The 13,253-nt window shown below is 38.7% G+C and overlaps 1 protein-coding gene across 6 annotated transcripts in view; it reads left to right on the forward strand.

Moving 5' to 3' along the window:
• Nucleotides 1-13,253, forward strand: part of Zzz3 (zinc finger ZZ-type containing 3) — a 68,110-nt gene that overhangs the window by 16,186 nt on the left and 38,671 nt on the right. For 5 of the 6 annotated variants that reach the window (XM_021196188.2, XM_021196189.2, XM_029537240.1 and 2 more), the window contains exons 2-3: nt 9,865-9,991; nt 12,635-12,788. Coding sequence is in view for 1 of the 6 variants with exons in the window: in XM_029537240.1 (XP_029393100.1) it covers nt 12,766-12,788 (23 nt within the window). In the remaining 5 variants the exon portion in view is untranslated. Of the gene's footprint in view, nt 1-7,666; nt 7,794-9,864; nt 9,992-12,634; nt 12,789-13,253 lie in introns of those variants that run through there. The other variant, XM_029537238.1, reaches the window with a different exon arrangement.

A 13,253-nucleotide genomic window follows, 5' to 3' on the forward strand; every position in this document is an offset into this window, starting at 1 on the left:
GAGACAGGGTTTCTCTGTATAGCCTTGGCTGTCCTGGAACTCACTTTGTAGACCAGGCTGGCCTCGAACTCAGAAATCCTCCTGCCTCTGCCTCCCGAGTGCTGGGATTAAAGGCGTGCGCCACCACGCCCGGCCTATGGTACATGTTCTTTGTTTTCACCATTTATGTCCCAAGAATCAAAGTCAGGTTGTCAGGCTTGATGGCAAGCACCTTTACTCACTGAGCCATCTCACCAGGGTTTTCTCCTCTTGAGACAGGATCTCTCACTATACATTAGACTAGGCTGCCCTCAAACTCTTCGCAAATCCTCCCTCAGCTCCAGGAGTGCTAGGATGACAGACCTCTCCCAGTCCCCGTCTAACGTGGTAAGCTGCTGCAGTTCATGTGTTGATTGGTACAGGGCTATTCAGGTGATGGGAGGCCCTATTTTTTCTTTCCTAGAGCTTTCTAGAAGGAATCTGAGGAGGAGGTACCATAGCATGACCCTAGAGAAGGCAGCATTATAGTGAGGGAGGAAGCCTAACCCTTAAGAAAGCTTACTAGAGAAAGTGATATGGGTATGATTGAAGGCTAGGACATCATCTGGGGCAGGCCAGGGGGGAAGCCTGTGGGTAAGTGGTAGAGGGCTTTGCTTACTTGGTGTTGGAGAGACTGAGTGAACTCAGACTGAAGTTTCCAGCTCCACAACATAGAAGTTATCTCTTAGGTTACATGCTCTCTGATCTTGAACCAAGTCAAGTTAACTCAGTGTGACTCAGCAGTAAACTAGGAATTCTCATAGTAATTGTGATGTATATTAACAGAGATCTAGAATACATATGTATAATAAAAAATTATTTAAAATTTTTTGTGAGAGTGTGGTGGGTGAGACAGTTTGTGTGTAGAAGTCACAGCACAACTAGTTTTCCTCCTGCCAGTAAGTGGGATGCAGGCAAGCATCTTTTTCTTTTTTCTTTTTCTTTTTATATATATATTTTTTATAAGCATCTTTTTCTGTCAAGGCATCTCAACTGGCAGGAAACAGTAATATTTGGTATTATGAAATAGAAAAAAGTAGAATGAGATTTGCTTAGATTAGAGTAAGGCATTTTATGTAGAGAAAACGACAGAAATAACCCATGCAGGATAAATTGGAGTGAGAAATATTAAAAGCCTGGAAAGCTGAGGATAGTTTGCTTGAGATTGGAGATGTTGGCTGGTAAACTGGCAGTGGTGAGCTGGAGAGGTTACATAGGACCCTTAGAACAGGCTTTGCCTCAGCTCCCAAGTGCTGATTCTCTAATACACAGGCTTTCCCATTGCGGAGAAGAGATATGAAGCTGTCGTACCAGTGTAGGCTCATATGAATGTTGGTAGAAACAGCCATAAATCCTTTTAATAAAGTTAAAAGGATGTGAAAGACTCTTCACATTCTAACAGTCTAAGTGTGTTTAGATATAAACCCCTCCCCCAGGAACCTGTAGACACTTGAGAAATACAAAAAATGATGGTGACTGTCTTAGTCAGGGTTTCTATTCCTGCACAAACATAACCAAGAAGCAGTTGGGGAGGAAAGAGTTTATTCTGCTTACATTTTTCACATTGCTGTTTATCACCAAAGGAAGTCAGGACTGGAACTCAAGCAGGTCAGAAAGCAGGAGCTGATGCAGAGACCGTGGAGGGATGTTCCTTGCTGGCCGGCTTCTCCTGGCTTGCTCAGCCTGCTCTCTTATAGAACCCAAGACTACCCGCCCAGAGATGGCACCACCCATAAGGGAACCTCTCCCCCCTTGATCACCAATTGAGAAAATGCCTTACAGCTGGATCTCACGGAGGCATTTCTTCAACTGAAGCTCCTTTCTCTGTGATAACTCCAGCTGTGCCAAGTTGACACAAAACTAGCCACTACAGTGACAAAGTCATTGATAGCCTGAGGGTTTATCTCAGGAGAACTGACCTTTGAAGGAAAGGAAACTTGATTGTTTTTTTCAGAAGCTGGGCATGGTGGAACATGCCTGTAACCCTCTTGTTCTGGAGTCCAGTAAAGAAAAGTAAGCTTGAGGACAGACAGCCTGGGTTACCTAGGAGACCCTGTCTCAAACTGGAACAGCACTTTACTTTGTGACACATGTCCTGATGAAGTGCACATCACCTAACAAGTATAAAGTTAGCTTGAGTGTGTGGTGTTGAGTAGGTTGGGTGGCAGGAAAAAAAAGAGAGTTTATAAAAGTTACTTTGGTCTGGCCAGATGGGTTAGCCACAAAAGGCATCTGTCTCCAAGTTTGACATTTTAGTTTTAATCCTTGGGACCCGTGTGGAAGCAGACTTTGTGGCATGTTAGTACCGGTACATGTACAGAAAATCATTCACTTCCTAGGGTCTTAGTTTGAAATAGAGGGTGCTTTGTAATGCCAAATAGGTATGAGATCTGGAAACGAAGGTGGTACTTGGAGTTTTAATACACTTTGGAGTTTGTATTGATACTGGCAGATAGTTTTCTATATGGACCTAAAGTTCAGGAGGGAAAGACTAAAGCTGCCATTTAGTCCTAGGGGAACCTTCAGTAATGAAATTATGGTATAGTTGTAAGAGTAGCCCCTGAATACTCACTACCTAGGCAGGATAGTTTACAGTCTTGGATTTGCTCTTAATATACCCAGTGCCTTAGTTCTATTAGGCTTGCCTTTGAATTCTAAATTGAAGTGTGTAATTTCTTGCCTCTACCACTGAAAACTTGGCCATTATTTCTCCTCTGGCAATAATGGCCTTCTAAAGCCACCTTTTCTACTCTTTGATGTGTACAGTTCATTTTTCAGATCACAAATTGGCCACTTTAAAGTGTTGAGCCCTGTTACTGTTCTCTTGATCAGAAGTTTCCCAGTGCTCTTCTCTTATGAGGAAATCTGCCAGCCTTACTGTGGCCCAGCAAACTCTGCGTGATTGCAGATTGAGTTGAACGTTAAAGGGACCTCCTTGGTACATTCTTCTTCCTCAGTCTTTCTTGCTACACTGTTGTTATTTGTAGAGAGGTCCTGTCTCAAACAAGAACACATTTTTATTTAGTTTATGATTATTATAGCATATACAATATCTACCAGAAGTATCTGACAATATATAACATGTTTGCTTATAGATGATGTATAAGTGTTGTGAAAGCATGAAATTTGCCCTTTACATTTGCAAAGCCCAAAATACTGCTGAGAATGCAGTTGGTCCCAGTAAATATTTGTTGAACGTATATAAATGAGTGATAGATTGAATCATAACCAAAAATATATTGAATCATGCCATTTTTTTTCTAAACTTGCTATTTCTTATATGTATTATTCCTTTCCTGTTAGGCATGAGTTCCAATTCATACAGTAGCCAATATAATCTTTGAAAAGTATTTGTTAGATTGTGTTCTTTCTTTAAAGTTCTGTAGAATAAATAAGCCTTCAAAATAACATTTGAGAAGTAAAACATGTCAAATATAGAATAGATTTCTACCATAGCCTAGAAAGCCTTTTCTAGTTTGGTGCCTGACTAATTGAAGCCTTATTTTATGATATTTTACTCTTTGCCCACTAGATTTCAACCTTATTGACATCATTCTTAAATGCCTTTTCCTATTTTATAGCTTGTTCCCACTACCCTTAATAACTTCTAATATCTCATTATATAACCTAGACTGGCCTTGAACTTATTCTGCATGAGACTCAGGACCAGGGTTGTAGGCATGTGCCACCTTACATGACTTTGTGCACTTTCCTTTATATAAACCTGTACTTCATATAAATAAAGAAATTATAAAATTACAAAAGTATATTATACTTAGATTAAATTCCATACTTGTGGACCACAAACTTCTCTTTTTTTCTTCATTAGATGATTCTGATATTTAGCTGTGTTTGAAAACTTCTGGCTTGTGTTTTTAATCCAGATTTAGTTAGTGGATGGTTTGCTTTAATTTTCAACTTGGCACAGTCTTGAGCCACCGAGAAGAGTTTGTCCATGAGAGATAGTCTTGATCAGATTGTTTTATGGATATGACTGTGGGCGGGGGGCGAGTTGTCTTGTAAGAAAATCTGTTGGAAAGGATCCCTAGGTAGGGAGTCCTGAGCTGTCTGAGTAGAGAAATTGAGATGACATAAGCAAGCATCCATGTATTCATTCTCTCTGCTTGTGGCTGGATCTGACTAGCTATTTTAAGTTCCTCTTACTCTGACTTCTGCCACTGTGATGGACTGCAACCTGGGATTAGGAGTTAAAGCAAACCTCTCCCCTCTGCACACCCCCTCCCCTCCCAGTTTATTTTGTCAGGATATTTTATTACAGTAACAGAAGCAAACTGACAGCTAACTACTGGAGAGATTTAGACTGCAATTAGGTACAATTTCCATCCCTATTAAAATATGTTGATATTTGTGATACATAACCTTATGTAAAATTCAAAATTTGACAAAAACCAATTTGATGTTAAATGTCTAGTAGTTACTTTTAGGAAGTAGAAATGGCAGAAAATGAGATAGATTTAAGAGGGAACACCAATATTCATGATTGATTTGTTCATTTTCTTAGTATGTTTTATAGGTATGTTTAAAAAACTAATCTTTATTCCAAAGGTGAAAAAAATGTAGGGCTTCCAGAAGCTTAAAAATAAGGTTGTAGTACTCTGAAGTTGAGAATATTGCCGTCTCTCACTGCCTGCCCAACTAGGGTGTTTTACTTTCCTCTTAGTCCAAGTTAGTTGTCAGTACTTGCCATGTACCGTTTTTCTGCCACAAAGGGAGAGAAGAGGAGTATACTGCTGTTTGTGGTCCAGATGTAAAGATCATAATTTGGGTTTGACTTTCAAGTCCAACTCTTCATGTAAAAGTAAGGAGTGGGGTTTGGGAGAAGAGACCTGGTCTTAATGCATAGATGAGGCCTCAGTCTCTCACTCTCCCTTCCCTGTCTAGCCTTTGATGTGGCATGGGAAAGTGTTCATTCTGTGTGCATACCTTGCCCCAAGAAGAACTTCTAATAGATGAGGCCTTCCACTGGGAAGTTTCTGATTAGCACTATTCTCAGCCCAAGGTGGAAAGAAGACCTTAGTAGATTTTCCACACTCTTGTTCCCCATTTTGTATTGTTATCTGCTCCGGTGCTTTATTTTGGGGGCTCCAGCTAGCACAGCCTCACCAAACTCTTAACTCTGGAAAGCCATTGTACTTGCTGTCACTACCTGCTTCAACAGGGGCCAGGGCACATGTAGGCATTGTTAGTTTTGTTTACTGACCACTGTCCTTCAGTATCTGTCTTGTTTGTAAAGTGTAAAATAATTTCCATACTTTTTAAAAGTCAGATTTTTAGTTTATTTGACCAATTTAAATAGAAAATTTAGTTTCAGGTAACAGCCAATTTTTACTCTATTTACTCTGTGACCAGAGGTGAGTGAGAGAGATGGCCAAACCCCCTCTAGCCTACTTCTGAATTCTGTTATTTTATTTTTTGTTTTTTTTGCAATAACTCCAGTGTTTAGGGACTCTCAAACTTCTGGTCTACATGGGCACCTGAAATCACATGCTCTTATTGTATCCATACTAACACTTACACATATACATAATACAATAAAATAAATTAGCATACAGTTTTAGGAGAGTGAAGTAGACAAATATGTATTTCATGTTTTTTTTTTTTTAGACTACGTTTAAAGGGACAAGATTTAAAGCAGTTGTCTTAATTTTCCTGTTGCTTTGGTAAAAGGCTCTGACTAAAGCAACTTTAGGGAGAAATGGCTTATTTTAGCTCACAATTCTAGGTTAGAAATCCATCATAGTGGAGAAGTTAAGGCATCGGGAGTTTGAAGCAACTGGTGACATGTTGTCTGCAGTGAATGCATGTATGCTGTTGCTCAGCTTGCTTTCTCTATTACAGCCAAGCAGTACTCCATCTGCAGAGGCAAATCTTCCCACTTCATTTAACACCATGACTGACCTCCACAGACATCTCAGTCCTACCTCCCAGATGGTTCTAGAATTGATGAAATTCACAGTTAACACTAACCACCATGTGATTGATGTTGAAGGCCTCTAGATGAAAATGGTCATGGGTGACTGTATCACACAAGTGGGAAACAATTTGAGAACTATATAGGAGGAAGAAGATAGTGTAGAGATTTTTAAAAGGATGGATTGTGGCTTTTTATGTCTGAATCCTCTAAGTATTTGATAAAATTAAGATTTTTGTTGTTTCCTTTCTTTCATGAATTTCTATAAATGTAGTTTAGAAAATAGTCTTCTAGCGCATGCTTAGTTGGACGCTTATGAACACTGAAGTTTTAGAAGAAGCTAATGTAAAGTATGGCCGCCATTCCAGTAGCAGCCCTGCCTTGAGCTGTGCAGAAGTGAAATGAAACTTCATATACTGATGTCTAGATACACTGAATCTGTGGTTTTTTGATGGATTTGAGTCTAGAATAGAAGCAGATACACAAAAGTACTCCACAGGTAAAATCTCTCAGTAGTTCTCTGAGGTAGAGGCAAATGGGATGTCCAGTCTTACAGATGAAGACATGAATGTAGGCAAAGTGACTACCAGTGACAGAAAATCAAACATCCATTTGCTACCAAATCTGTTTGTTCTCTCTCTCTCTCTCTCTCTCTCTCTCTCTCTCTCTCTCTCTCTCTCTCTCTCGTTGAGCCATATTTCTGGACCTGTAGAAGGCCTTAACTTGTGCCTTTGAACATTCCAGGGGACTGGGAGAATAGGGTTTTGTTTGTTTTTGGTTTTTGTCATGCTTTATACCAAATAGTAATTTTCTTATTTTTTTTTTTTTTTAAAGGAAGTAACTGACAGCATGCCTAGGAAAAGTACTTATATCTTCGATCATTATTTTAATGCTTTTTACAATAGACTTAAAAAAATCATGTTATACAACACACATACTTAGTATTTTTACTTAGAACAAATAGAGAATCATGTATTAAAAAGAGTCTATTATATGGCATTTTATTTGATTTTTTTTTTCCCCCCAAGCCTTTAATAATACAGAATATTGTAGGATCTTGCAACTCACGTTAGTTTAGGCTGGATCTTGTAATTAATTCTTAGTAGTATTTGTGCTTATCCCCTCGCTTTATGACCAGAGCTGATATTTTGTAGGGAAAGTTGCTGTAGTCTTTCTGAAGGGCTCTCATGTGTCATGAATCTGAGGTCCTATAATCCAGTGAGCACAGTAGCCTAGTGTTCAGTGGCAAGTAGCAGAGAAGAGAATTCTTTGCAATGAAGATTAGTTTTCAGATTTGCTGTTGAATGCTTGAATAGCCCATGAATTTTATTAGTACAGAAAAACAACCAAAGCTTTGTAGCAGGGGTGGAATAAAATAAGACTTGTTTCTATTTTGTGCATTTGGGAAACAAATAGCTGTTTTTAAGCACCTAGAAGATGTAGTTACTAAAATAAAAGAATTCAAATGAAAATGTTGTATTTGTTGTAACTCAATTTTATTTGCTTCTGAAGGTAATATAGCAATTTTGTGTGTGTGTGTGTGTGTGTGTGTGTGTGTCTGTGTGTAATGCCCAACTTTGAGATGCATGTGAATAAACAAAGAGAATCTCAAAGATGGTATGAGCATTTGGATCAGTTGAATTACCTTATTTTTTAGGAAATTATTTGGCTTACTTACATTAATTTTCTCTTGTTTTAAAGACAAGATCTCATGGAGCTCAGAGTACTAGCTATGGCTGAGGATGACCTTGAACTTCTTATCCTCCTCCCATCTGCCTCAAGTGCTAAGATTACAGGGGTGTGCCACACACTTGGTTTGACAGTTCTTTTATCCACCATATAGGTATATAGTTACCTACGTTTTTCTATGTAGCTTTTTACTTTACTATTGTGTAGGAATTGGGCAGGCATTGTGGCATCTTTCTATGATATATATGAAATAAGCGTTAAGTCATACATTAAAGTGAGTGAAATGACTTAAGGCTTTGCTTTTGAAACACAGTATTTGCCAGGATTCAAGCAATCCTTTTGTCTCATAAGCAAAAGCAACTTAAGGTGCTCACAACTGAACCTGGTGACTTAAGTTTTTTTGGTTTTGGTTTTGGTTATCCTTCTGATCATAGGAATGTATCTGTTAGTTATATGATTAGCAACTATAGTTTAAAAAAATTTGTTTGTTTTTCAAGACTTTCTCAGTGTAGCTCTGGCTGTCCTGGAACTCACTATAGACCAAGCTGGTCTCAAACTCAGAAATCTGCCTGCCTCTGCCTCCTGAATGCTGGAATTAAAGCATATGCCACCACTGCCCAGCATTAAGGACTTTATTTTTAAGAAATGTGTTTGAGAGGTGTTTTTTTTTAAGCTTGGGGTGTTGGGGTTTGACCTCAGGGCCCCTCACATCTCCTCAGCCCTTTTGTTATTTTGAGACAAGATTTCACTATGTCCAGGATGACAGGATTTATGTATGTAATTAGACTCCTGAGTGTTGCGGTTATATTCAGGAGCTAACATACATCCAACTTCACTTTATTTTGAGTCATTAATTTTCTGCTTATTCTGATAGATTAGACCTGTATAATCTATGGTAAGATTACTGTGAAAGAATAATTTATCAGACATGCATGTTTGCTGTGTTTGCATATGTGTATAATGCTAGAAATCAGACCTAGGAACTTATGCTTGGTGGATAAGTACTTTACTATTGGCCTGAACAATACCAAGATTGAATAGGTCCTGTATAGCTCCTATCAAGAATTTTAAGGTTATGTTTAGAACTCATGATATGCCACCCCCTCCACATTTCTGTATGGGTCAGGATTAGGTGTCTTCAGTTGTTTTTCAACCTTATTTTTTTGAGGTAGAGTCACTCACTGAACCTGGAGCCTTGCCAATTTGTTAGACTTGCAGACCCTCAAGGCATGTTAATCTCCCTGTCTCCTTTCAGCTTTAGGGTTACAGTAACCCTGGGGATCTGTGTAGGTTTCCTTTTTGGTATACTTTATTGGGGTCTTGTACTTCTACCTCTCTTCAAACCCTGTTCCGTTCTAAACTATTCCACCCCCCCACCCCACCCCACTAGGTAGGAAAGAAAGAAGGTTAGAGGGAAAGGGGGCATAGTCCTCCTTAAGCTACTTCCTGCTGACTAGGGGTATTGAGTTCCTTGGGGCAAGTCCAACTTCTTGTCAAACAACAGCCACAGAGCAGTAGAGTGAGCTGCAGGCTCTCAGATCTCTGCCATTTTAAAGACCCCAGAATTAAACTATCTGCAGCTGGCAAAAATCATGCCCCCGCTAGTGCATGAGGCAAATCATAATCACCTGCTGTGAAGTAGCCTTATATCCCACACCTGTGATTAAATAAAACAAAAAAAAAAACAAAAAATCCACACACTTACATAATACAATTGGGTTTTTAAAGAAACCAAAATTCTCCAGAACAGATCTGAATTATGTCCTCTGTGTGGTAAACATTACCAACAGAACCATTTTCCAGGCCCCATCACTTCACTCTTTTTTCTTTATTTTTTACTTGCTCACCCATCTTGCTAAAATCATATTGATCCTTAACAGTGATCCTTAACAGTATCATGAAACACCAAAAACTGCTTTCTTTCTTGTTAGTATCTGATTGATTGTAGACCTTAGTAAATGAGATACAGCTTCAATCTAAGGCTGTTTGCTTTGCAGAAAATTTAAATTGAGAATATGTGTTCATGGGTAGTGTCTCTCATACATGTAAGAATGTTAACAAATCACCTCACTCTGTTGAAGATAATGTGTATCATGGTTACATGTTATGTCATAAAATAAGTTATGAAACTCAGTAGAATGAAATGTGCTCTATGTGTCTTATTTTTGTTATGCACAAATTTACAAACAGTACCATAGTGACCATATTGTGATTTCCCTTCACAGATAACAAGTTGTGCTAGTACATCTGTATAAATAATTCCTGAAGTCTCAGTGTAACATGGACTTTAACCGTGATGACATATAAATACAGATGCTTGGAAATTAAGTACTAGTTGAAACACTTCAAAAGGTAAGAAAAGAGTGTGATATTCTCTAAGGCCAAGTGAGGTAGAAGTAATTGGCTGGTTTGGTTTTTTTTTTTTTTTTTTTTTTTCAATGTATCAGACTTTTAAGAAATATGTCCAGTGAAGCCTGTCAAAATACTAGTAGAGCTCAGCTGTAAGTACCGGTTCTCTTGTGAAATTGGCAGTAACAGATATTCTTAATTGGCAAATACAATGGGTGATGCTTTCCTTCTAAGAGTGAACCCTTCTCCTGAGAAGTGTCTAGCACTGTGGCCAGGATTTTAGAGTGCTGTCCCATGTATTCACAGAGCCTCTGCTACTGATGGTGGCCACCACTTTCTAGAACATGTCCTGCTTTGCTTTGTGATGGACTTCTAGGGAAGGCAGAGAAGTTATGGATTCAGTTTGAGTCTGAATTACTGCTTACTTTCTGTAGGATTATGTTTTCCCTGTGTTCCCCCTTGTCATGTTAATTTAGGGCTTTAAACAAACAGGAAATGATTGAATTTAGGCAGGTTTTCTAAAGACTTAAAAGAAGAGGTTGCACTGGGCATAGTGGTTCACACCTTTAATCCCAGCACTCGGTAGGCAGAGGCAGGTGGATTTCTGAGTTCAAGGCCAGCCTGGTCTACAAAGTGAGTTCCAGGACAGCCTGTCTTTAAAAAAAAAAGAAAAAAGAAAAAAAAAAAGAAGAGGCTGCATTTGTAGTTGGTAGCTCACAGACCTGATCTCTGAGAAGCATGTTCTTCCGAAGGACCTTCAGGGTAATTATGTACACCATGGAATAAGCGTATGTACAGTTCTGTGGGGCACTAGAATGGGAATGCAGATTTAAGAAGAAAAGACAAAATCTACTTTGAATATAACAGAAGCTCTGGGCATGGTGCATGCCTTTAATTCCAGCACAGCGAAGCTGTGAGGTGAACTTTTGTGAGTTAGGGGCCAGCCAAGTCTACATAGTGAATTCCAGGATAAATAGAGCTATGTAGAGAGACCCTGTTTGAAAACCAACAACAAAACAAGCATGGTTATTTGTGTACACTTGTAACCCCAGTGCTTGGGACTCTTTAATCAAGTTCAGCAACATAGGGAGGTTTGAGGCTGTCTGGGCTACTGGAAACCCTATCTTGAAAAACTGGGTATGCTGGCTCACATCATTAATCCCAACACTCAGGAGTCAGAGGCAAGTGGATTTCTGTGAGTTTGGTTAGCCTGGGCTACATAGTGAGACAATGTCATTCCTGCAATCCTCTTCACCCCCAACAAACCAGACAAACATAAACCAACAAAATATAGCATTTACAATAATGAAGAGCTTATTATGTGCATTAAATAAGTATAACAGGTGCTAAATAATTATAATACTTAAAGATTCTGTTGGCTATAATTACATAGACCAGTAAGTACATCACCTTTAGCAGTAATCTTTTCATTTTTACTAGCTAGAACCCTGATTTACAAGGTTTGATAATGGTATCAGTCCTTAATTAGAATACTTCACTGAAAATAGCATCCATTTAAAAGTACCTGGTTTAATAGTAAGTGGCAAGATGAGGCATAAGCATCCGCTTGCCTTTTTTTTTTTTTTTTTTTTTTCTGGTACTGTTATTTGTAGATGAGCCCTCCTAATAACCTAATTAGCTAGAGCATATAGTCTTTGAAAAAGACACCATAGCATACTAGTAAACCTGCAGTTAAATATGATACGTCAAGAATAGCAGACTGAGTATTCAACTCAGAAAACTCTTGCTTTTTTCTTCTTGTTGATAGTCTGTATGGCCAGGGGTGGTGGCACATGCCTATAATCCCAGTACTTGGGAGGCAGAGGCAGAAAGGTCTCTGAGTTTGAGGTCAGTTTTGTCTACACAGTTCACTCCAGGACAGCCAGGGCTGCATAGGGAGACTTTGTTTCCAAAACAAAACAAAAAAAACCCAACAACAAAAAAGAAAATACATTTGGCAGAAAGTAACAAAAGCTTCCTTCAGTAGCTGAGTCTTGGAGCATGTTAGTGAATATTATGTATGCCATGTATGATACAGAAGACTACATGCTTTGTAGTTAGCCTAATGGTTTTTGTTGTTTTTGAGTGGTTTTCCACCTTTGGGTCTTGGGTTTGGATGACCTTTCATAAGGGTTTCATATCAGATACTCACATTTCGATTCATAACAGTGGCAAAATTACAGTTATGAGATAGTGGTGAAATGATTTTATGGTTGGGAGTCACCACAATGTGAGGAACTGTATTAAAGGGTCACAGCATTAGGAAGGTTGAGAACACTGGTTTAGGTCCTGGTTCTTGTACTCAATCCTAAATCTAGGAAATCCTCTGAAATCCTTTAGGTCATCTTTAAGAGGAGGGGAAAAGAAAAAGAAAACCTTAGAGTAAATTGTAGGAAAGAGCTGAGTCATACTTCATCACGTTACTACTTGAGTTGTCTGTAATGATTTGTTACACTGTTTTAGTTGGTTTCTTCAAGTTCTGCCTCTTGCTTAGTGCCTCCTGGGGTTGCTTACCAGGAAGCACCAAATCATTACTGTGAAGAGACTGCAGCCTCTGTGTACTTCTATAGTCAGAGCACATTGGTAGTGTACGTTGTTAATCTCCTTATTTAATATCTTTTTTTTTTTTATCATTTTATTTTAAAGAGAGGCGTTTAAGAGGTTCTAGTATTCTCCGAGGCTGAAGCTGAGAGTCTGAAAGCCTGAAGCTGAAACTCAATTGTAGATCATAGCTCCATCTCCTTCAGGATATAAAGAAAAGAAATAATATTTCCACAATGATAGCTCTTTGGTTGTCCAGGTAAGTTGTTCAGTTTTGCAGTAGAGAAGACACCTTTAGCTCCGTTTTACTTTGCTGGGAGGAGATATGTTGCTTTCCGTCAGTCTTTCTTTAGGGAAAGGACTGAAGATTAAGTATTTTCCCATTTTTATTTCCCAACAAAGAGAGAGATAAATGAAATGACTGCTGGAATAATTCGTGACCAGTAAGCCTGCTTTTGAGATGTACATATTTAAGGAGCAGTGTGAAATGTTTTGACACTCTGTCTGCCTATATATCTATCTGTCCTGTCAACCACCTATTGTTTCTGTCTTGATGACAAAGGAGATCCAGTTATATATCTGTGTAATAGAATTTCCAAACTTCAAAGCAGTTACTAACCTTCAGTGAATTTTAGTGGCTAGGGTCACAGGCGTTGCTTTGCTCCACTGGAGTGAGAACTGTGCAGGTGAAATAACTTGTCTTGTTAAAAGAGTTTAAGGCCAC

The sequence above is a fragment of the Mus pahari genome, chromosome 4 (assembly GCF_900095145.1).
Source record: "Mus pahari chromosome 4, PAHARI_EIJ_v1.1, whole genome shotgun sequence".
Classification (NCBI taxonomy): domain Eukaryota; kingdom Metazoa; phylum Chordata; class Mammalia; order Rodentia; family Muridae; genus Mus; species Mus pahari.